We start from the raw sequence: 25,782 nt of genomic DNA, 5'->3' as shown, positions 1-25,782 counted from the left end.
CTATTGTACATTTGAGAAAGTAACTATTTCCATTCAGTGTAATTTTATATTTCGATAAAAAAGGTGAGACATTATTTTCAAAGTGCAGGTGATTCAGATCAGATCTGTTCATTCAGCCAGTTATTTTAAGTTAGTTGAAACCCATGTAAGACACCAATTCACAAAACTCCTCTCTTGAAGATATTCCTTCAAAATCAAGGCCAACTGGAGTTCCCAAATGTCCTGTCATACTTCAACTCCTTACACATCAAACACAACGAAGCTGAAGAGAGCCAGAGAACAGAATAGGACAAGGGGAGTTTTAAGGGCTGAGCTTCCACCTTCCACTGGCTGTTTGGTAGGCGCTGGTGCCATTGGTACCACTGGACCCACTGTACTCTGACTCTGGCTCAAGCCACCCACTGGCTTTACTGTTGTTGTTGTTGCTGATGTTATTTTCCTTCTGTTTTCCAGCACCGCTCCTGATTCTTGATCTGCTGCTGCGCCCTCCAGTGCCTCGAACCACTGACACCGGAAGTCCTTCTTCCAGAGGTCAATGTAAGCAGTGGGAAGCTCGCCTGTGGCCCGCACTCCTTCTGCCCCGTTCGGGATCAGCATAAAGTGAGCTGAGGGAAGATGCAGGTATGTGGGGTCCTCGGGTTTCTTGCGCACGCAGCGTCCACGGCCTTGACACAGAGAGACCCCACAGAGACGTGCTGCTGTGGTCACATTGACAGAGTAAGGGCCGAGAACCTGGCGAACATATGAGCCAAACTCTGAGCAGGATTTCTGCAGGAGACACAGGAGCAAATTATACAGCATCCATTGAAAAGCGTAGAAAAGACAAACGATTTATAAGTTTTGGCGTCAGTACAATTTATAGGCTAAACATTTTTGAAAGAAGTGCCTTATTTCATTGCCTCAGCGTTGTTGAACTTAGCATATGCAAAATCCAGCCAAAACATATTATTTATTAACTTATAATTATTTTGATTTAAAATATTATTTAGTCTTGGGATCTGTGTCTACCCAGCAAGCATTTAAAAGATGTCTAATAGCTGTCTAATAGACATCTAAACATAGTCGTCTTGGCTAAAACAAAGCTAAATTTGGGCTGTCTGTGAAAATCTAATAGAGGTCTAAGAATAGGCCAAAACTAGACTAGTCATCAAATAAACAGATATGAATGACTACACATATAAAGTCTGTCTAATCTGTCTATTTGACGACTAGTCTAGTTTTGGGATATTCTTGGATGTCTATTAGATTTTCATTCACAGCCCAAGTTTAGCTTTGTTGTAGCCAAGCTGTCTACATTTAGATGTCTATTAGATGTCTATTAAACACAATTGTTTCCTGGATATGGTGAAAAAATGATGCTTCGTTGTATGTGCAAGAACATTTATTTCAGGACTCGTTAAAAAGTACAGCATTTATATGAGACAGAGTTCTTTTTTTAACATGAACATGTTTTGAGCCATTTCTGATCAGTTTCAGGAGTCATTATGAAAGCAAGTTTGTCAAACGAAAGAATGTTCATCATAAAAAAAATCACCCAAATTTTTAATGTAAACTAAATGATTACCTGTGTTTTAACTGCTAATGATTTTTCCCATATAATGACTCCAGATGCTCCCATAGCAGCACTCTCTCCAATCGTATTCACCAGGTCAGCCTGAAAATCATACAGTACATACACATTTATAGGAGAAACACCAATGTCCCTCTTAATATTAGTAGTTCCACTAAGCAGGTATCTTGATAAGACCTGCACTATTTACAGTCCTACTTTTACAACTAGTATATAGAATGAGGAAAGAAATAAGACCTTCAAAACTGTCAGTTTTCTTTATAGACTTATTTTAAATCAACAACACAACTATCATAAATTGTGTTTTTAGTCCAAATCAAGTCAAACATGGCATGTCTCCTTATAAAATCTGTTTCTGCATTAGAGTTAAAAAAGTCTAAATTCACATAATTGCACACCTTTGAAAGTTCATTAGTGTGAAAATCTATTGACACTTGCTCAAAGCTTATGATTCATGGGCATTTGCCCGTTTATTCATGCTTCCAAGTTGCGATGGGAGACCATATGGAAAAACTAGGTTGCTTTTGGAAGTGGTGTTAGTGAGGTCAGTGAGGTTAGTGAGTCCTAATGCCCAGTAAAGTGAGGGGGAAAGGGGGACACTGTACTGTCAGTGAGCACCGTCTTTCGGATAAGATGTTAAACCGAGATCCTGACTCACTGTGGTCATTAAAAATCCCATGGCACTTCTTGTAAAGAGTAGGGGTTGTAGTCCCAGTGTCCTGGGCAAATTCCCTCCATCAGCCCATACCGATCATGTCCTCCCAATCATCCCCATCCACTGAATTGGCTCTATCACTGTTTCTCCACACCACCAACAGCTGGTGTGTGGTGAGCGCACTGGCGCTGTTGTTCTGTGGCTGCTGTTGCATCATTCAAGTGGATGCTGCACACTGGTGCTGGAGTGGAGAGACCCCCCTCATGATTGTGAAGCACTTAGAATGTATGGCCATACACGATAAATGCACTATATAAATACACATTACTTACTTACTTGCTTTTGACACCTTGATTATTGGATAATACTTGATGCTGTAAAGTGTACCCAAGTTACTTTTACTGGTGTTTTTAAAGCTTAAAACAATACGTTGTCTGACTTGGTCATGAAAATTACAGTAGAAAAAACAAGCAGCTAGTTTCTGTTATTTTAGATACATTTTTTGCATATATGTAATTGATTGCACAATTCATTGCTTGAGACTACTAAAGATGTCTCTTTGTTAAACTACAGAGTTATATGTTCAGCATCAAACAATTTTAGATTAGACATATAATCTCTATTGACTTATAGCAGATGCAACCGATGCAAACTATTCATTACCTCTGAGAGGAAGGAGGAGGAAGAAGTGTAAACGATCTTGATCATCGGAAACACAGGAAGATCAGATGAAGTCCCCGCAAGAGCTGCCACTCGTAATGCCTCTCTGATCTGATTGGTTGAGTAAAGCCACGCCCCTTTGGTCCCCTCTGGCAGCTTCTCCAGTGAGAGGACGGGATAAAGGGCTCCGCTCCGCTTCCACAACCACATCAGCTCATCATTAAGGGCCATTTCCGCTGCAGGACACCGCCCCGTGTAATTGGCTAATGCCATCTGGGCGGGGTCGAAGTTATAGCAGTTAGGATACGGAGCCAGGCCCCATAATCTCTGTGGGCGGAGTTTCTTCACCTCCCGCAGGGTTTCCATCATTATGGACTGTGCTGCTGCCTCAAAGTCAACCTAACGTGAAATCACATAATATAATTGGTTAATACAGTTGAACGCAGAATGATAGGCTGTATGATAGGCAAAATTGCCCCTATACTCTTATACAGTGCACTATTTCAGGGAGCAGCTATTTGTAGTGATGTCTGAAACCATAGTGGACATTCTGAAGTGTGCTCAATCAATCCCATAATGCCTTTCAATAATGAGTGTACAACATAAAGTAACATTTGTATACATGACAAATTAAAATACTGTGTTTCACTAGACCGCTCGCTGAGTGTTCCCTCATTTTTATTCAATCCATCAAATGGATTACATTATTGGATTAATGTATGGAATAGTGAATGAGTGTATAAGGGGCGATTTTGTATACAGCAGTAGTTTCTTTACTTTAATAAAATGTCATCACCTGAGACCATTTCTCCACTTCCGCTACACTCCAATCTGGAAAAAATCCTCGCAGAAGAGCTCTCGACTCAACAAGGTACTTTGCTTTATTTCCTCTATTCCTGTTCCACTGAGGTGCCCACTCCTGCCAGCGCAGAATCCCCAGCCCAGGTGCTCCTGCCTGGGGTAATGAGACGGTCAGGTCCCCCTCCACCCTCTGAAGGTGAAGGTCAAGGCTGGTGTGTTGTGGTAGGCCTCCATTGACAGGACGATCCTGCACAGTGAAATATGGGTAAAGTCCGAGCGTGTCTTCATAAAATATTGCCACACGGCCTTCCCACTCCATCCCAAATGCAGCTGGGTTTGGCCGGCCCAAACAGTCTTTATCTGGAACACCCCACAGAACCAGAAAGGGCTGGCCAGCAAGGAGAGGGGCCCGGGAAGGACCACAGAAACGTGCAGGAATGAAGAAACAGAGATGGAGGAATGTAAGATAAAGGGAGGGGAGGATGAACATGCGCTGTCTTCCAGCCATGGAGCTGAGCAAGAGGTTTCAGGGCCCCTCACCCCAAAACTCACACAGAAGCCACCTTGGAGAAGGATAATGTCTGTGGAGAAAAAGAGGGTAACAGAAATGTTTTGGTAAAGATTTTGAGTGTCTCTCTGGTGTAGTGATTTTGATTACCAGAGATTCTTTAGTTTTTGTTTCTAGATTAATTCTGTTTTAGCATGACAACTATCCCTTGGTAAACTGAACAATGCTAATTAAACATGTAGGTCATTGCTAGGACGTTTTCAGTATGTTCCCTGAATGCTCACAAATAACCAAATGTGTTGTGTTCATAATGACATTCGGTTTAGCTTTGTTTAATTACAACATCTTCTAAATAAATAGGCAAACTAGCAGCTTTATGTTGAACAATTGATCAGAATTCTTGCGTGTGGACACCGGAGCACGTCATTCATTTTTATACTGTAAACAAAATCTCAAAGGAAAAAAAAAGATTAAGTAAATGTGTGGCCACCAGGCCCTATTTATCAACAGAAAAGATATGCGACGCTACGTCACAGAAACAAAGTGAGACGCTTTGGGATAATTAATCGCTAAAAGGATTCATTAGTGCTGCCCACATTCAGTGCTAATCACTCTTAAAGTGTACTAATACGAGTCTGTAGTTCATGAGCTTCACAACAGATGGCGCCAGTGCAACTCATAACAGTGGCGCAACAAATTTGTACGTTTATCCGTCGATATATTTTGAAAAACGTAAGTTATGCACTCATTTCCTCTCCTTTACACTGTAGTTACTGTTTTATTCACAGTAGAATCATTTTAATAGACTGTTTTGTACGTGTTTTCATCGAAAATACTTTACACTGCAGGCTGTAAATGTTTTTTTAAACTAACCTAAAATGGATTAGCTAGTCTCCCAGCATGTCCAGCTTTGTTAGTGTGCTTTTTGAGCACTTTTGCTGGTAGTACTGAGAGAACAGCTTGGTCTTATGCTAAATCAGCTGAGCTCCACGAACACCAGCTTGGAAAAAACAGCAAACCTGCTGAAAAGAGAAGCAACAAAAATTCTGATTTATATTGACCACTGGTTATAGACATGGGTATATTTTTTGCAGAAGCCAAATTTGCACAAAATTATACTTTTTTTTTCTTTATGTCTAAAAAAGTTGTACATTTCTACTGTAAATATACGAACACTCCAATTTTGATTGGCAATGTGCATTGCTAAACACAATTTAGACAATTTCTCAGTATTCAGATTTTTTAGAGCCCACAGATTACATATTTTCCAAAAAATATCTTTCTCCAATTATTTTCCTTTCATAACAAAGTATACATTAATGGAAATCCCATTTATCGTGTTGTATGAATCTCTATATCACTTATGACTGATTCTGTGCTCCAGGGTCTCAAACGGTTAATGATATTTATATTGGTTTTAAAGGAAACTGTAATGGTACCGTGGCTAATTTGTTGCTTATAACAATTTAGCATGTATCTAGAAGCAATTTATGGCACAAAATACCACAGTTAGAGTTGTTCACCCCAAAGTAACTCATTTACCCATCATTCACTTGTTCAAGACTTATTTGAGGTTAATTCTTCTGTTGAACACAAAAGATAATGGAAAAAAGATGAGTAAATTATAACTTTTAAGTGAACAATCCTTTTAATTCTTCATTAAACTATACCAGTTCTGTTTTATTCGTTTATTATAGTTTAGAAATGCTAACAAGATCAATTGTAACTATTAAGCTTAAGTTGTGTGTGTGGGGACAGGAATTTAAAGCTCTCCTTTTGTGTGGGGGAAAAAACTCAGCTGAATAAAAGTGTACCTATTTTACGCTATAGTGCTTGTTCTGAAGTGATTTTGACCGCACAACCTTGCCAGATAATAGCTGTGACACACACACACAGGAGAGCCAGTTATATATGTGTAATGAACTGAACGCAAAGAACTCTTTCTGAATCAAACGAGTGGCTTTCTCTGAATAGGCTGTCTGAAATTGAAACTGAAGCACCTGCGAGCTACGCTGTCATCCTTGCACATTTAAGAAGCCGTGTCGTTTCTTATCCAGTTAAAGTTGGCAATGTCAAAGCCAGTTTTGTTGTTAGGTGTGATAGTTTTAGGCCAATTCCTGCTTTCAAGGAAGCGGTGGAGAATTGACTTAGCTTTAATGATGCCAATTGTAGCGTTTAGCTTTTTTAACTGATAGATTGTTTATTTTCATTCGCAGGTTCTTGAAGGGAAGGTATCACAGGGCTGGATTGTGTTACTCACCTCTGCATTGGCAGGTCGGATGTGTGTGCCTTCAGGTCAAAGAATCCAGAAGGAAAGGTTGAAATGAACAGGGCTCCTCTGGATGGGAGATAATAAGAAATGTTTGTCTCTGTGCAGGTTGAACTGATCGGGTGTCCTGGCTCAGAATAGGAAGCCACAGACGGGAGAGACTTCAGCCCAACCATGAGGGATGAGATGTCCTGACAAAAGGATGGATGAAGTGACAGAAGGAGGAAATAGAGAGGAAAGCAGGCTACCTCACCTTCACCAGGGTAATCTGTTAGTATAAGCAGGGTCACCACGGACCATGACAATCACATGATCAGACTCGCCGTAATCCCTTAATCCAGCACTCCCTCCCAAACAGCAAACACACCTAGAGTCAAAACATGCGCACACATACACATCCATGCACACGCTCATCATAATGCAGGCATATGTGCATAACTGTGTCATAGTGGCCCCTGTGAACTATGACGCTGATCATTTTCCTGAATAAATTGATTCAACACTTACGAAATTTAGGTTTTCTATTACTCTCATATTAGACCATAACTTAATTTTTTTGTAACATGAGCCAAGTTACTTCTGGATTCCAGCTAGCAGAAATACACAAATCTCCCCATTTTTATTTATTTATATTTTTCATTTCTGCACAGTAGTTAATGATTTCTCTTTTCAGATATGCATCTTTTGCAGAGTGAAACAAAAACTAAATCAGTTTGCAAACTAGTAAGTAACTTTAATCAAATATAGAAAATGTTGTGTATGGCACACAAGATGCGAAATGGAAATGAAAATATGGAAATATGTCAAATGTAGAGTTTGAATTCAGTGTAAATTACTATAAAACTTCCTGTGAAATACATATATAATAGTAATCTTTATTTTTCTTTACTGTAATTTTTCTAATTAGTTTTCCAAAGTCTCATCTTATTAACTGAAAAGGATTATTGATGAGATTATTCACAATTATATCATTCAAATGTAATCTGGCATAATCCTGAAGTCTCTGTTGGGATTACTTCAGATAATACTAGAGAAGGATTTGGTTTTTGTGCCTGGTGTCTTTCCAGATCTTTTTTTTATACAAAGATTAAAAATGTAAAGTAAAGTGTATTTGGTGTCTAATCCCTCAGTATTTTTGTAAAAATGTTTCAGTAAACATGACTGCATTTAAATAATAATTCCTCACATTTATATACACTTTTTCTGGACACTCAAAGCTCTTTACACATTGGGGGAAATCTCCTCATCAACCACTAGTGTCCAGCATCCACCTGGATGACGCGACGGCAGCCATATTGCACACCACACACCAGCTGATTGGTGGAGAGGAGACAATTATGGGGATGGTTAGGAGGGCATGATGGACAAAGACCAGTGGGCAAATTTGGCCAGGATGCAGGGGTTTAACCCCTACTCTTTTTCAAAGGATATCCTGGGATTTTTAATGACCACAGAAAGTCAGGTCTCAGTTTAACGTCTCATCCGAAAGACAGCACTCACTGAGCAGTATAGAGTCCCCATCAATATATTGGGGTGTTAGCACACACACAGACCGCAGGTTGAGTGCCCCCTGCTGGCCACACTAACACTACCAGCAGCAACCTAGCTTTCCCATGTGGTCTCCCATCCAGGTAAGGACCGAGCACAGCCCTGTTTAGATTCAGCTGGCGACCATGTGAGAGTTGCAGAGAGCTAGCTGTCGGCTAAAAATTGTCATAAGTGACAAAGACATGTACAGTGTTACCTGACATTTATCAAAGAACCTTGAAAAACCCCACATGCATTAAGGCAATAAACAAATCCAGATTTTGCTATTATAGGACATATATTATAGGAATATATTTAAAATATATTTTAAAAATAAATCAGTTATTTTTAATGGTAAATATATAAATATTTATAATAGCCATATATATATATATATATATATATATATATATATATATATATATATATATATATATATATATATATATAAAATCATACAGTGCTTAGCATAAATGTGTTTCACAGATCTCCCTTTTAAATGAATATTTTCTACAGGACGATTTACTATAGGCTAATATATTTGTGCATATACATTATATTAGACAGTTCACTAAAACAGCTGTTTATTGACAGTTTCTATATTTTGTGATTTACAAATGTGTTCTATTTATTTTCGGTTGTCAATTGCATTATAGGATGTTGATCTTTGCTCTGTCGACTTTTGATGTTGAGACTTAAACTCTAGAGTTTAACAAAATAACTTTTTTGACATTTTAGTAGTTTGAAATAATATAATGTAAAAGAAATAATATATAAAGAAAGAAATCTGTAAAATAACAGAAAATGGTCAAGGTGGCGCAGTGGGTAGCACGATTACATAACAGCAAGAGAACGTTGCTGGTTTCTAGCCCAGGTTGGTGTTTCTGTGTGGAGTTTGCATGTTCTCCCCGTTTTGGAGTGGGTTTCCTCTGGGTGCTCCTGTTTCCCCCACTGTCCAAAGACATGCTGTAGAGGTGAATTGAATAAGCTAAATTGTCTGTAGTGTATGAGTGTGAATAAGAGTATATGGGTGTTTCCCAGTGTTGGGTTGCAGCTGGAAAGGCATCAGCTGCGTAAAACATACGCTAGATAAGTTGGCGGTTCATTCTGCTGTGGTGACTTCAGATGAATAAAGGGACTAAGCCAAAAAGAAAATGAGTGAATGAATGAAATAACAGAAAATTTACTTTTTAGTTTATTACAACAGTTTTGTACCATAATATACAACACCAACCCAGACTATATATCAATTTAAACTATTAAAAATGTTTAAAAAATTTTCTAACTTTGTCAGGTTAAAAGTTGTTTTAGGATCAAGGAGCTAGAAGCTAGATTGCTAGACTGCTGCATTTCACACGGTAAATCACAATATTTTGATTGAGCATTTAAGATTGGGGGCTTGGATTCAAGGAAATATTTTGAATTGGTTTAGTTCTTGTCTTTTAGGGAGAACCTTTTCTATTGAATAAGGAAATTTTTCTTCCTCATCTGCAAGTATGGAGTGTGGTGTCCCCCAAGGATCAATTTTAGGCCCAGCTCTTTTTTCCATCTACATGCATATGCTCAATGTAAACTTTCACCTTTATTTTGATGATACTCTGCTTTATATGCCCGTCAAAATGGGAGAAAACTCTTTTTTTACAGTCTTTTTTTAACCTGTTGTAATGAGACTAAGGAATGGTTGGCAGGTAATTTTTACACTTAAATCAAAAACTGAAGTGCTAGGGTTTGGTCCTCCGAATGTCTGTGAATCTACAATTAATCAATTAGGTTCGCTTAAGCATAAGGTCCACAGTCACGCAAAAAGTCTTGGGAGTTATTTTTGAGTTAAAGTGTGACAAGCAAATAAATTCAGTTGTCAAAAGTGGTTTCTATCAATTAAGGAACATTGCCAAATTGAAGCCTTTTATGTCTTTTAGGGAGTTGGATCATCATCGCTTTTATTACGTCCAGATTGGACTACTGCAACTCTTTGTATTAGGGAGTTTCGCAGACTTCAATTGTACGCCTGCAGCTGGTTCAAAATGCAGCTGCTAGACATTAACTGGGACAAAATAAATTCTAGTATCTCACCAGTTTTATCATCCCTTCACTGGCTCTCAGTCCAATTTAGGATTCAATACAAGTTATTATTATTTGTTCTTAAGGGTTCGAGTGGTCTGGCACCTACTTACATTGGTGAGCTTCTTCACTGGCACACTTCATTGAGGTCAATTAGGTCAGAAATCCAGTTTCAGCTAGTTGTTCCCAAATCATGGTTAAAATCAAAAGGTGACAGGGCTTTTTCTGTTACAGCCCCTTGTCTGTGGAATGGTCTGCCTTCACATATCAGGTCATGCTCTGCCCTTGGTGCTTTTAAGTCTCACTTAAAAAATTACCTTCTGCCTTTTGCAATTAATTAATTGTAATCTGTTTTACATATTTTGCTGTTTTACATATTTTGCTATATATATATATATATCTGTTGTTTTAAATGTGCTCTATAAATAAAGCAAACCAACAAACAAACAAACTAGCACTGATATTGCAATTCAAAAGCATAAATAAATGGGGAAAAAAAATCAAGACATCAATCAGAAAATACGAAAAACTGCTAATTTTTGGATATTTTTATACAGTGTAGGAAAGCCAAAACTGAAACTAAAAATGTAAGATCACAGTCCAAACATGAGGACAGACAAATTAATATGTTATGGAAAATATAAAAAAACAAAAAGACTGATAATGAAGAAAAATCAAGAGAAACATTAAACAAGTAGCGATTTTTGCAATAACTGTTTACACTTAAATATATCTTTTCTATTCATAAATAATGTTATTTTAATGCATATAATGACAATTTTAATATATTTATTATATTTAATATATTTATATTTTAATGGATAAATGACATCACATAATATTTTATTATATTAGCTTAAGGTGCAATTTAAAAGCTTAACGGTTAATTAGTCAAGTTAGTGTGATTCGCAAGTCAGTGTATAACAGTGGTTTGTTCTGTTGACAGTCAAACAATATTATTGCTTAAGGGGGCTAATAATATTGACCTTAAAATGTTTTTTTTTTTTATTCTAAACTGTTTAATTCTATCTGAAATAAAACAAGTAAGACTTTGTCCAGAAGAAAAAACATTATAGGAAATACTGTGAAAGATTCCTTGCCCTGTTAAACATAGATATTTGAAAAAGGAAATAAATTAGGGCTAATAATTTTGACTTTATATTAGATTTTACATTATTTAATATATTTGACTTTTTCATTTTTCAGGATGGTCATACTGAAACATTTGTGACAAACTTGAAGCGAAGGCACTGATTTTGCCTATTGTCTAAATCTACCCATTTACTGTGTTTATATTCATTCCATGCCATTCAGTTATCAGTTGTGTATTCGTGCTATGTGCTTGCGGATTTGTAACCTGGTCAAGGTTTTGTGTGTGCATATGTTTAGTTGAGATTATCTGTTTGAGGTATCTAAGGTGATGCCTTCTCTCCAGGTCCATCGCCATGGCAACGGCTCAGATGAGTCCGGCCCAGACGGCGGATGGGGGTTAAGGATGTGTGCATGTGTGTGTGTTTGTATGCTGTTAATGGTTTGTACACAGACATCCAGTTTGACAGATGTGTGTGTGATTGTGTGTAGTTTTGGTTTGCTAAGCCTGACCTTTATTTCAGCGCATATTTGATGCTTGGTTTGATTGAACACTGATGATATGAAAAGTGATTTAGCGAGGACTGATAATCAGTAAACAACAATGACTCACTGCAAGTCGTAAGAACGAGATTGTTGTCAAGAATTCACACTGTGGGATAATGTGTCAAACTAGCTCACTCGTTATTTCCTGCTGTCTCTGTTAATGCAGATGGAAACAGGTGTGGAGGCTTTGGACTTGACCTCGGTCACCCCACTGAGTCAACGTAAACACCTCTAACTCCAATTTATTCTCTAAGTCCTGCTTTTCACACAATCGCTGCTCATGTGTTTCTGCCAGTGGCTTGCTATTGGCATTTAGAATTAAAGCAGTTCAATTCTGTTTGTTTTTTTATCACTAATAAACGTTCTTTATTTGCATCAGTGGTTCCATGAAGAAACCATAATTCTAAAGAACATTCGCATACCAGGTTCTGTGCCATGAAAAAAAGGTTCTTTACTTTATAAATTTTAATTTGTTTGTGTGTGTGTGTAGGGTTTGTGTAGATAGGAAGTCTTGTCACCCCAGCATTTTTGTCACCCTACCAAACAGCATATTGCGCATACCTTTTTCAGTATTAAGTCCCTTTAAGTCTTTCATATTCTATAGTTTTGGTATTAACCAGCATTTTGGATGTGTGATTGAAATATTCTGCTTTCCATGGAGATATTTGTGTCATACCAGGAAAATGCGCAAGATGTGTGACTTGTACAGTATCTGCTAAAATTTTGCTAGATAATTAGAATTGTGTGAATGTAAGAGCTTCTGTGAAAAAACCTTTTTGTGACTGGTATCTGGGTGATGAATTCACCACTATTCTTGAACCTTTGATGCCAGGTTCAGCAGGTCAATCACTTTAATTAGCAGATGGACTAGATGATTGTGTCTAAGTGTGTGTGTGTGTGTGAGTACGGATTTGGCTTTACTTGTGAGGGCCAATTTTTTAAAACTTGAAATCTTAACTTTGAAGAAACTTACATGTTGAGGACTTTTGAAGTGCACCTTGCTGCTTTGAAGACTCATAAATTAGGTTTTACTTCAGAAGTAGAAGTTCACAGATTTCTGTGAGTGTAAAGGACATAAAATATAATAGTTCTGGACAGTTATTTTAACATTATTTTAAAGTTTATTGGTTAGTTTGATTAAAATGCAAAGGGAGAAAATTATTTCCTGTAGTTACAATGCCATAAATGCAGTTAACAGAGTTTAACTTACATTGAACCCAGAACATTCCTTTAACTTCAACCTCAAACCAACAAGGCTTTATCTCAGTCCCAGTACAGACTTCTGGTTGAAGTCAGCCTTGCCCTTAACCCTTGCTTCATTCCTAACCAACCACAGCCACAAAACCAGTCTCCCTTAATCTTAACCTCAATGTAAGAACCTCCTTCGTAACCTTAATTTGACCCTAGTTTTGACCTCCATCTAGTATATAGACTGTTACTTTCTCATATGTCTCATCTATAACACAATCTGTTACTTGCACAGTACTATTTTAAACATTTAAAAAGAAATAAGATATCATAGTCTTATAAGATTTCTGTTTTAAATAAATGTTGTTCATGATCATTATTTTATCATTATGAACATTATTTTGATTGTTATAATATTTTACAGTATGATTGTTGTACTGTATTTTTAAAAATCAAATGACTGCCTCCTGAGTGAGCATGGGAGACTTTCGAAAACATTATGAATCCAAAATCTTTCCCCTGTTGTCTGTACTGTTGCTGTACTGCCGTCTGAGCCTTGCCACAAGCAATTATCATCCAGTGAATGGAAATAAAACCTATGCAACTTGAGCAAATGAAACCAAACTTGACCTGATTTAACTAGCCTCAAAACAAACCTCAATTTAAACCTCAACCTTAAAAACCTTTTTAAAAGATTGTTCTGGGGTCATTACAAGTTAATCTCCGTAGATGGCACGAGGCATGCATCTCACTCACTCAAAAGCATTCATACAGTACATGTACAAACAAACAATGATTCACCAAAAACCTGTTTTTAAATTCAATTATAACCACACATAAGGGAAAAAAAGGATTTAAGCATGTAGTTTTTAACAATTTGCTAATGAGGTTAAGAACAAATTAGCCTAATTGTGAGTTATTTTATGTGAGAGTTTTAAATGTGTATATCAAAACACAAGCTACATTATTAGCTACATAATTGTTAGTAATGAGTAGGGCCAGACGGAATCTGCGGATGTTTTTTGCTATTTCTGCTGAGAATTTTGGTAAAAATCTGTGGATTTCTGCAGAATTATTTTGAGAGTATCATAACTAAAACCTTAATAAAATAAGTGAAATTAGTGAAATAAAAATATGATCTTTTTATTTAATGTTTAAAATGCAAATCCAATTTTACTATACAAACTGCCTTGCACATAAATCAGAAGAATATTTTCATATTAGTTAATAACATTACTGTAATTAATTTAAAAACTGATTACATATAGATTTACACACATTTACTCAAGTAAATAAATGTATTAATGATGGGCTAAAAATCTACGAAATTCTGTGCTCGCAGATTGTGGACCTAGATGAAGAGTCTTATAATAGTCTATATAATAATTACCTGCAATTATAATCTTAATAAAAATCTTGATTAGAAAGCATAAAATGCTAAATTTATAAACTTGATTCACAGTTAGCACTTTATTAGCATGAATTATCATATTGATAACATGTTTCTATCAGTTGTTAGCACATGGTTTGCTAACCTGAACTAACATGATGCTATTTTGTTTCTTGGCTAGCATATTTCTAATATTAGCTTCAAGTTCGCATTTTTACAAATGTCTAACACGTTTATTATCCTGTGCTCTAACATATATATGAGCATATTTCAAGCATAATTAGAATTTTACTAGAATGAATAGCTTGTTTATCACATGGCTAGCATGTTTCATTATCCTGATTGTGTGAATGATGATGCTTACCATATTGTTTCTATCAGTTGTTAGCACACTGTTTGCTAACCTGAACTAATATGATGCTAAGATGTTGCTAGCATATTTCTAACATTAGCTTAAAGTTAGCATTTTTCATGTGGCTAACATGCTTTGTTAGCCTTTGCTCTAACATGCATTAGCTTGTTTCAAGCATAATTAGCATGTTACTAGAATGGTTAGCTTGATTATCACGTGGCTAACATGTTTTAGTATATTGATAGCATAAATGATGATTCTTAGCATATTGTTTGCATGAGTTAGCATGATTCAAGCCTGTGTATTATACTACTGTTATTAGCTAGTGGCTTATAAAGCATGCTGTTCTGGAATATATTCAAAGCTAATTGAAATATAAGGTTAGATAAAGCACTTTATTTATATTTTATGTTGCTTTTAAGTCCATTTTGAACTTCTTTGTATCTTGTAATTGCATGGAATTTGTTGAGAAGTAGCCTATATTTTTCATAACTTCACCTTTTGTGTTTTGCAGAAGAAAGAAACCCATGCAGGTTTAAAACAACCTAACAGTCCCATAACACTGTGCAGCACTGCCCTCTTGTGATTATTTGCACTGTAAGGAAAGATAGGCTTTCTGATGGCATTGCTTGATGGTCATCCAGTGTGTTGAATTTTTTTGTGTGTTTGGGATTTCCAAACAAACTTGTCAAAGTTGTTTTGGCTTTGTGAGTTTAGGAGCCTAAACGGCAAACTTTCCTGAGGTTCAAACAAAAATCCCCCTGGTCACTAAGACTTTGAGCCGTGCACGCTGAAAATCCTTCTCGCTCCTCAGGTGGTTTATCCTTGTTGTGTGTCCATGTGTATTTGTGTGTGCGTGTGTGTAAACGTGTTTTGGACCCAGATGACAAAGGCAAAGTTTGAACGTGGCATGAAACCGGAAAGAGGTCCACAAAGAGCGAGTGACAGAGAGATGGGGACAAAACCTTCTGGAGGAAAGAGGAGGGGCGAGCCTTTGATCTCTCTGCTTTCTGAAAGAGGAGGAACAGAATCACAGGAGCAGGACGAAAAGAAAGAATAGAGCAAGGGAACGAGAGAGAGAGAAAGTGAGGGAGATGAAGCGAAACAGGGAGAGAAACGGAGGCAGATTGTAATTCCTCCATGGGGGGATATTCAGGAGCAGGAGAAGTGGCTGTAAGTGCTGGAGGAGGGGGGAAGGTGGAAAGAGAGAGAGAGAGAGAAAACTGGGAAAAGAGAGGCAGAAGTACAAGGGTGGGAGAGAAGGGGGGAATCTGAGGAATTTCCAAATGAAAGGAGAAGGTTTTTCTTTTAATGCGATTAAAGTTTTCCATCTCACTGCATCTCCTGCAGACAGTTCGACTCTGGGAGCAACATCTCTCAAGAGTGTGAGACCGAGTTTGTGTGTGCGTTTCTGTGTGTTTGACTCGGTGAACTTGATGACTTTGAACATAACAAGTGTGGGTGGAGTTTGGAAAGTGTTTGAGAGCGAATGTGAATGCTTGAATGAATATTGTTTTTTTCTTTTAAGTACTAGGCATGTATATTGAAAAGTAACACTTAATGTTGATTGGCACCAAATGTATTGATTTTTTAGATTACAATAAAGCACTTACAATGGAAATGAATGAGACTAGTTTCAGTCATAGGGTTTTATTTAAAACAAAAAAGCTTATTAATCCTCTTTGTACAAAGTTATATTTAATTTTTTAGCTTAGCAGCCATTACAATACTATCTGATGTTATAGATAAAAACATAAATTATAGCAGGTCTTAAATAATGCTTTAGATATTGTAAAAGTTTAGAAGATATAGTGTGCTTTTTATTTATTTATTATTAATGAGCACAAACACTACCATTCAATAGTTTGGCGAGGTATAGTGTAGAAAAACAATTAATTGCTGCCTTATTTTTTATCAAATTTTCAGCTGACTTTAACATTGTTGAATCTTGTATAACTTAATTTTTAAGTTTATTAAAATTAGCTGTACAAGTCCTTTCAATTTGCATTACATTTATGTCTAACATAAGGTTAAATCTTGAAGGTTAAATCAAGAAGATCGCTGGTTCGAGTCCTGGCTGGACCAGAATGCCTTTCTGTGCAGAGTTTGCATGTTTTCCCCATGTCTGCATCCACAGTCCTAAGACATGCGGTACAGGTGAATTGAATAAACTTAATTGGTTATAGTAGGAGAGTGTGTGGGTGATTCCCAGCACTGAGGGTTGTACTCTCGGTGCTGGGTTGTGGCAGGAAGGGCGTCTGTGGTATATAACAATTGCCAGAGTAATTTGTGGTTTATTCCGCTGTGGCGACCTCTGATGAATTAGCAAATAAGCTAAAGGAGAGTGAATGAGTGAGATAATTGATGCTTGTTCGTTTGTTTATTTATTTATGATATTTTCTGTATCACATCATGATCAGAAGTAGTAGCTTATATGCTTATTGGTGCTAAAGCATTTCTTATCATTAATATCTGCTGTTTAAAGGGATTGTTTACCCAAAATTAAAGTGTACTTATTATTTACTCACCCACAAGTTGTTCCAAACCTTAATGTGTTTCTTTGCTCTGTTGGACACAAAGGAAGATATTTTTGAAGAAAGCTGAAAACTGGTAACTGTTAAGTCAATGCTTACAGGTTTCCAGCTTTCTTCAAAAATTTCTTCTTTTTTTCGTGTGTTCAGCAAACAAAACAAGTCAAATAGGTTTGTTGAAAGGGCAATTTTCTATATTTGGTGAACAATTCCTTAATTTTTTTTCTGTAAACTGAGATACAGTGTACTTGTATTGAAAATGTTATTATTATTATTTTAATAAATTAAAAGTTCATAACAGTTTATATGTAATCAAAGTCTCTAATTTTGCTTGTGAAAAATGTCAGTTTTGATCAATTTAATGCATCCTTCGTGAAAAAAATTATTAATTTCTGGGTCTTTTTAATTGACCCCAGACGTTTGAACGGTTGTAAATCAGAAAAGTACCTCACAGTAACCTTTTTTTTTTAAATATAAAGTGGGGGGTATTCAACTCATGATGTTTTTTTTTTTTTTTTTTTTTTTTTTTTTTTTCCTGGAAAAAATATTCCTAAGTACCTATTAACATGGAATTGAACCAAATTTTGGTAAAAACCCAAACAATTCAATCATAAAAATATAACAAAACAGAAAATATCTGAAAATTTAATAACAACAGAATGACACAAGGAGAAAGTGCTGAATTACTGAAATTTATTTACTTTATATAAAAGGCTGTTTTTTGGTGATGGCAGCTTAAAGAAGCCTTTCATGTGGAGAATGAAGCCACATGAACTGCTCAGGTGTAATTTTTTTTTCTTAGATTTCAACAGAGTGTAAAAATATGGTTCTGTGGGTCTCGTGTATCAAATCTTTCTATCGAATATCAGATCTTTAATTTGTTTTTTCCATCGGATTCAAGTCAGGTGATTGGCTGGGCCATTCTACAACTTTATTTTCTTTCTCTGAAAGCTTTTAAGAGTTTCCATGACTGTGTTTTGGATCATAGTCTTGCTGAAATGTCCACCTTTGTGTCATCTTCATCATCCTGATAATGTAGATGTTAGACTGAAGCAGTTAATATTCATTTACAATGACTAAAGGCAGAGGGTTGCTGAATAACTTCTGAGAGATTTCAGCTACAGTCTGGGCTTTCACTGCCTTTCTACACCTCCTTTTCTTATGTGTTCAATACTTTTTTCCTGCGTCACTTCATTTTATTACACATAACTTAATTTGAAAACTAATTAATATTGTTTTCTTTGCATATATGGATTTCTTTGGTTGTTATCAACATCCTGGGAAAAATCAAGTCAACAGCACCTTTAGAAATATGATTTCTGAGAAAAATGGAGACGTGCAATACTTATTTCCCCCCACTGTACAGTATATAGTTTTGTAGTAATCAAATCAATTTATGCCAAAATGTTAAGCTCGTTTAAAACCAGATCATTCATTACAAGAATGCTCAGGTTCTAAAGAACAGAACTAGTCAGACGGTCACACTATTTCACCCTGCTCAATCCTGAATGTATTAAATGTGTTTATCTGAACCAGTGTTCTTCCATCCACCGATCTTGAGAAAGCTTCATCCGTGAATTCATCCATGTGTACTGCCTCGCTGACATCTCTCTGTGACTCATGAACTTCAGTTTAGGTTTGTGTGGGTACTGAGATGGCCTTTCGATTTGAGGGTCTCTATATGTTTTCTGCCTCTGTAGAGTAGGAGTGTGTGGACATTCAAGCCTCATTCTGGAAGATCAATGTTAGGACATCCTTGCGTATTAACAGGGGTCATGTTTGTCATATTTACCGGCCTTGGATTTAAATTGAAGATTTCGGGCAGTAGAGAATTAGTGCAAAACCTTGTAAACCGCTTCATGCACAACCGTAGCTCCTGTTTCATCGGACAAATTATTTCATCTAGCATCTCAAAAGAACTTCACAAAAATGCCTCAACAATTACCTCACAGCCCCAAACTAATTTCTCCTCTTTGTTATGGCAACACAGGGGTTTTTCAGCTCTGAAGGGACCACTAAGAACGCTCTCTCTCTCTTTCTGTCTCCCTTTCAAACTCACTCACTTAAACACACACCCAGCAGGATCCTCCTCCCAGCATGCACTTCTGTGGGCAAACACATTCCCTTAGCCGCTGACCCCCGGCCCAGCTGTTACCATGGTAACTCTTCTCCATGACGACTTCTACCGCCTCCCTATGGCTCAGTCCAGGCCAGGGATCTCCAGGTGACCGGTCCCGCTTTTTCTTTTTATTTATTTGTTTAGGGTCTTTTTCACTTATTTTCACTTTTTTTAGTTGTACTTTTTTCCACACCTGTTTAAATGAGTCATGAACTGCCATTGTTATTGTTTTGTCTTGTTCTCTAAGGTCCACTTAATCGAGATGTTTGAATAGGTGTGGCAAATTAAAGACTGTCCATTGCTGTGTTTGGCTAACAGTTCGCAGAATAAAACATTTATGAAAGCTGGAAGGGACTGCCCTTTGTCTTGCAATGTAAACACAATTGAATAACACAAGGAGAAAGTACTGAACTACTGTAATGTATTTAATATTTTATATAAAAAATACTTTTTTAGTGATGGCAGCTTATAGAAGCCTCTCGTATGTAGAATGAAGCCACGTGAATTGCTCAGGTGTGAGTTTTTCACTGACTTCAACAGGGTGTAAAAGTCTTGTGTGGGTCTCGTCTATCAAATCTGATCTTTTTTCTGTATTTTCTATTGGATTTAAGTCAGGTGATTGGCTGGGCCATTCCACAGCTTGATTTACTTTCTCTTAAACTATTTGAGAGTTTTCTTGGCTTTGTTTTGGATCATTGTCTTGCTGAAATCTCCACCCTGGTTTCATCTTCATCCTGATAATGTAGATGTTGAACTGAAGCAGCTAATATTCATTTGAATAAATAATCATATTCAGCTAATATTCATTAACTACTGAGAGATTTCAGCTGCGGTCTGGGCTTTCACTGCCTTTCTACACCTTCCTATCTTCATGTGTTCTGCATGCACATTTGACAGCCTTTGTCCTTCATAGCTTGCATGCAGCTCTGCGATTTAGATTTATATGCTTAGTTTAGACACACTATTAGATAATAAAGTGGTTAATTCCACAATTGTTCATTTTGACAGACGGACATTAAAATAATGTTAACAAGAAAGTTGAGTTTTGAAATTTTTCAGGACATTTTTTTATATAGTATAATAATGTTTTATGTCAAAAGATAAAGAAAATTAGATTTCTTAGTTTGACTTCTTTAAATATTCATTCATTTATTATTTTCCTTCAGCTTAGTCCCTTATTTATCAAAGGTCACCACAGGGTAATGAACCACCTACTATTCCAGCATATGTTTTACGCAGCGGATGCCCTTCACAGTACTGGGAAACATTCATGCACTGTTACATTAACACATACACATTACAGTACGACTAATTAAGTTTATTCAATTTACCTATACTGCATGTCTTTGAACTGTGGGAGAAACTGAAGCACCCAGAGAAAACCCATGCCAACACAGGGAGAACATGCAAACTCCACACAGAAATGCCAACTGACCCAGCCGAGACCTGAACCAGCGGCCTTCTTGCTGTGAGGCAACAGTGCTAACCACTAAGCCACCATGCCACCCATTTTATAAATATGGTTCAACTTATTTCTGTTCTTTCCTATGTTTCTCTCTCGCTCTTTTGTCATGTCACGTTTAATTAAAAGTTACACTTTTCTGGTGGCAAGTGTACTGGTGCCAACTTTTCTGATTAGAAGAATTAATGGTAGCATATGCAAAGTAACCATTAACACTGGTGAAAGCTTCAGAGTTTTATAGCCTCTACGCTATGTCAGGGTTTAAACAAACACATAAAAATACACAACAGCGTGTGCCAATTAGGTAGTTTTGTTTTTATTAATGTGAACCTGTAGCAGAAATGACAAGCTGAATACATTAATACGTGACAACTGACAATGAACATGAATATATACATAAGTAAATAAACCCAAAAACAGAAAATAGACGCAATGAAGGCGAAGTTCCAGTAAATTATTTCCTCTATGTTGGCTTTAGGTCCATCATTATGTGAGGGTTTTGCTGCAAATGAGTTGCAGTTTTTTTTTCTCTGCAGATGATGAGCTTAAAGGGATAGTTCACTCATAAATGAAAATTCCATTATCATTTACCCACCCTTGACTTGTTCCAACTACTTTTTTTTCTTCAGTTTTATTGTGTTGAACGAAAAAGATGATATTTTAATGAAATGTGTTGTAAACCGGTAACCATTGACATCCATAGGCATTACAAATACTATGGAAATCAGTGGTTGCAAGTTTTTAAACATTATTTAAAGATAGAATGCCTCTTCAACAATCAAAACAAGTGTGGTTATGAAGGCTCATATGGTTATGAAGTCATGGCTTTAATGTTAAGATAATTGAAAATGCGTTTATAGCTTTTTTTAAAGCCCTGATTATGTCATTCATGAAATGGTCAGAGCCAAAAAAAGTTTTTATGCCATTACTCCAACTTTCTGATTGGTAGGATTTTGTGTAAGCAAAATGTAAATGTACAAAATTGTCTTTTAATCTGTCAATTTGTTAAAAAGATTTGAAATGCAGTTTACAAAAGCAATCGATTAACAGCCTCAAACTCACAACATGTCTGTCATTAAAGGTTTATAAGTTATTGTTAAAAATTTATTTCCCTTCAAAGAAAATGAATGGAGTCTATACTTCCAGAACTCAACAGTTTTGCTTTATTGCACAAATTCTAGCTGGTGTATTATCAAGTAGTGTCTTCCATTCATTACTTGAATTACTAAAGAATTAGTAATGCCTCGGCTGCTTGATTGAGAAACTGTAATTGTGTTGCAGGATTTCATAAACCTAATCATAAACCTATTTGCTGATACTGCTAGTTGTAGATTTCAGCCCCCCATTTAGCTATTAACAACTAATAACATGCACACAGAGGCAAGCACACATAACTAATTGGACACGACCTGCTAACATCACCACAATAGTTAACTGATATATTCCATCCAATCAATCACTCTAGGACAATGTTTCTCAACCACGTTCCTGCACATTTTTTAGAGGTATGTCCCAAGCTGCATATGTATGCACTATTCTATGCCATTTTGTAGTATAATTAGTGTAGGTAGTGTGTTCACACTGAAAACTCTAAAAACAATAAGTGCACTTAAATTACCCAGATGATTCAACCGTTAAAATGAGTGTGTTATATTGGACACGCACTCAACAGCCGCTGCTTTGCTCATGTAGCGGAAGAGGTGAAGCTTTCAGGCACTGATGTTGGATTACTTTATTTATTTTGGATTGTGAAAGCAGAATTCTTTCAATATGCCGCTTCCCAACGGTGAATGTGGTTATACTCATGGCAGGTATTATTTGGTAGTTGGGTCATTTATTTTGCTAATGGAAATGGTGTGAATTTCCACTTAGTAAAAAACGTTTGTGTTCCATTTGGGATAACACTACATTCATGTACTATGCTGTTGAGTGTGTAAGTGCATAGTGTATAGTGTGTCATTTAGGACGCAGCTTATGTCTCCTTAAAGGGTAATGAAACCCCCCTCTTTCGGTTCAAGTCTACCTCAGAAGTTTTTCAAAAAACGCTTCATGATGGGAGTGGAGTGCTGTGGGCAGAGGGAGGAGTGGGCGTGGCCAGCAGAGCAGGGGAAAAAGAGGGGAGCGAACAACTGCCATTTGGCTTACAAAATGAGAGACAAACTGTGAGGATACCCATGATTTTTACAAAGTTAAAATGCGAAGAAATAAACAGTAATTTAATGTTCTGCTACAGTTGTTATTCGTAATTTCATATACACATAACCACAATTTGTTATATCATTATAAAGATAATCGTGTTTATATAAACACTAATAGCAGTGCAGCAGGTCTCTTGCCTTGTCTATTCCAACCATTAACCCTGCCATTAATCCGGAGGATTTCAAACATCGACAAACACAGCAGCACGGATATAAGCGATGTGTCTGAATGGTAACGAACTCAACTGATAAATGACAAAATACCCCATTCTCCAATTCTCGTACAGCTCTCCGGACAAAAATGCTTGCTGCAAACCAACAGCTTTGCTGTATCGGCTCTGACAGCATCACGGGGAAAAACATGCAACAAATGCCGTGGATTATGGAAACAAACATACCACCCTTCATGAATGGCTAAATACTGCGTGCCAGTATTTAGAGACGTGGTCTCACAGCTTGGCAGGTCTGCCTTGCCTTCAGAAACCACATGCTCTCAAGCATAATTAAGAAACAGGGTCTTCTCATAGGATAATAAAACTCCGCTATGAATAATAATAAATAAATGACACATCATCGGTCCACTAGCAAAATGAATGCTACGTCACTGATTTTGGTTTTAAAGTTATTTTAAACCTGAAAGATGACATTAGCTGACAAAAGCTCAAAATTATCCAGATTACCCCACAATTAAAGCTGACAGGTGCTGACATTGTCTTAATTGATCCTCAACACACACAAGTCCTTTACCTTTAACCAAACAAGTACCTTTAACCAAACACACCTGATTCAGATCATCAGCTCATTAGCATAAACTGAAAGATCTGTAATGGGTGGGACAGACGAAGGAGACATCCAAAACATGTGGTGGTCCACCAGGAACATGGTTGAGAAACACTACTCTAGGACACCCGTATAGCTGAAATTAACTTATACAACTTGTTAAATTACTGCTGTTTTTCTAGAGCAATTTAATAAATCAAATTAGAATTCATGTTTTTGAGCATGCATATTTTTTCAGTGCACTATTTAGTTGTTTTTAGTTTGGCTTCGTAATTAGATTTTTTTAAATAAGCACCTAAAGGCAGAACCAGTAGTTCTTCCAACAAACATCAGAGCTGGCTGAAGGTTAGGTGTTGAGCTTTTTATTATGTTCTTCTCAGCCAAACTACAGTCTTCTGTTATTAAAATTTCAAGCTTCATTTAAGTTTCTTGAACTTGTGTATGTTCAGTGTGTTCGGCGGAACGAAAGGAAGAGAAAAAATATCAGAAACATTTAACGTAGACCATTGCCACACCTACTGCCTACTCCTCTCTGTCTTTTCCTGTCTCCTGGCATGTTCTGACCTTTCTCCCATAAGACCAACAGAGTGTGTGTGTGTATATGTGTATGTATGTGTGTGTGTGTGTGTATGTGTATGTATGTGTGTGTGTTTGTTTGAGTGTGGTTGATTGGGAAATTGAGATATTTACCGCATTCCATCTCCCTGCTGTAGCCATGACAACCACTCAGCGGGAAGAGCTGCCTGCTTCACGCAAAAACACACGCACCGACTAACCTACACACACACACACACACACGGCTACCCCATAACCTGGACACAGAGAGTGGGAGAGAGATGTGCAGGGTTGACAGTAGCCTAAGGCCTCAAAAGCTATTGATTACCTCTCACGGTTCAACTGGGATTTTTCTAGCGGCATAACTATCACTGTGTTATTGTAACTAGTGGAGCACTCATTGTGGCTCTATGCCCTGTTAATGTTATTAACGGTTTCTATGGACACCTTAACAGATTGCTGCTGCCGTCGAAAGCTTTGGCAACTCTTTGTCTAGTAGGTGAATTGGCAATGAAGTTTCCGTTAATTGAGGAGCGAGACAGAAGGAGAGTGAGAGAGAGAAGAAAATTATCCTGGAGGGGACCGTTAAGGACTCCTAATGTAAGTCCAGAATGAGGAGTCTCTAGAGACCTCAGACCCTGATCGTTTTTAGAGCTCAGAGAGTGAGGAAAGTGTGAAAAAATAAGACATGAATTAAAGACGATGACAAAGTCGTGATGCTACGGATATTCTGTCTTCTGTATTGTGATGTACATCCTAAATGGTTCATTCCAATTAAATAACTGGAGTAGCCTGGCACAGCAAATAACAGAGAGAAATCTGTCATCTTTTTGGAAGATTGTTTTGTTTCATTTTTTTTTTTATGTTGTGCTGGCTGAAAGGTCTTCTTGCACTTATGTTGAAACTTAATTTAGGTTGCAATCACATCTGGTAGGTTTTGGTTTGATTAAAACAAACTCTGGTGCGATGGCTCTGTTAGTGGTTCTTTGCTAAACCCTGCAGTATAGACATTAGTATGCACCAAAACAATTGAAAAGAAGAGTCTCCTTCCATTTCAGGATGAACGGTGGTCCAGTTTGAGTGAAGTATTAACATGAACTGAAGACATTTAAATCAGGGGTGTCCAAACTCGGTCCTAGAGGGCCGGTGTCCTACATAGTTTAGCTTCAACTTGCTTCAACACACCTGCCAGAAAGTTTCTAATATATCTAGTAACAGTGTAAATAGCTGGTTCAGGTGTTTGATTAAAGTTAGAGTTAAACTTTCCAGGACACCGGCCCTGCAGGACCAAGTTTGGACACCCCTGATTTAAATGAACACAATATAGCCACCGAAAGGACAAAATGCTCAAGCACCAGTATTTTCTAGTCGCACACTCAACCTTTAAAACAAAAAGGTTAGCATTGGTGTAGAACTTTTAACATTTATAAAAGAGTCACAGATTAAAACCAAACCAAAAACTGTTATCAAAGGTAATACCATTGTACACTAAAAAATTCTTGATTGTTTTTTTGTTTTTTT

At 37.0% G+C, this 25,782-nt stretch overlaps 1 protein-coding gene across 1 annotated transcript; it reads right to left on the bottom strand.

Moving 5' to 3' along the window:
- Positions 1–240: 240 nt before the first annotated feature.
- Positions 241–4,194, bottom strand: si:dkey-72l14.3 (Glyco_hydro_56 domain-containing protein). The gene is made up of 4 exons (XM_056464329.1): positions 3,682–4,194; positions 2,889–3,284; positions 1,565–1,654; positions 241–768 (listed from the first exon to the last, which is right to left on the bottom strand). Exons 1-4 carry the CDS (start codon positions 4,192–4,194, stop codon positions 241–243), a joined length of 1,527 nt encoding a protein of 508 aa, XP_056320304.1.
- Between the last annotated feature and the right edge of the window lie 21,588 nt (positions 4,195–25,782).

This window comes from Danio aesculapii, chromosome 8, assembly GCF_903798145.1.
Source record: "Danio aesculapii chromosome 8, fDanAes4.1, whole genome shotgun sequence".
Lineage (NCBI taxonomy): Eukaryota > Metazoa > Chordata > Actinopteri > Cypriniformes > Danionidae > Danio > Danio aesculapii.
This window is presented reverse-complemented; position numbering and strand designations above follow the sequence as displayed.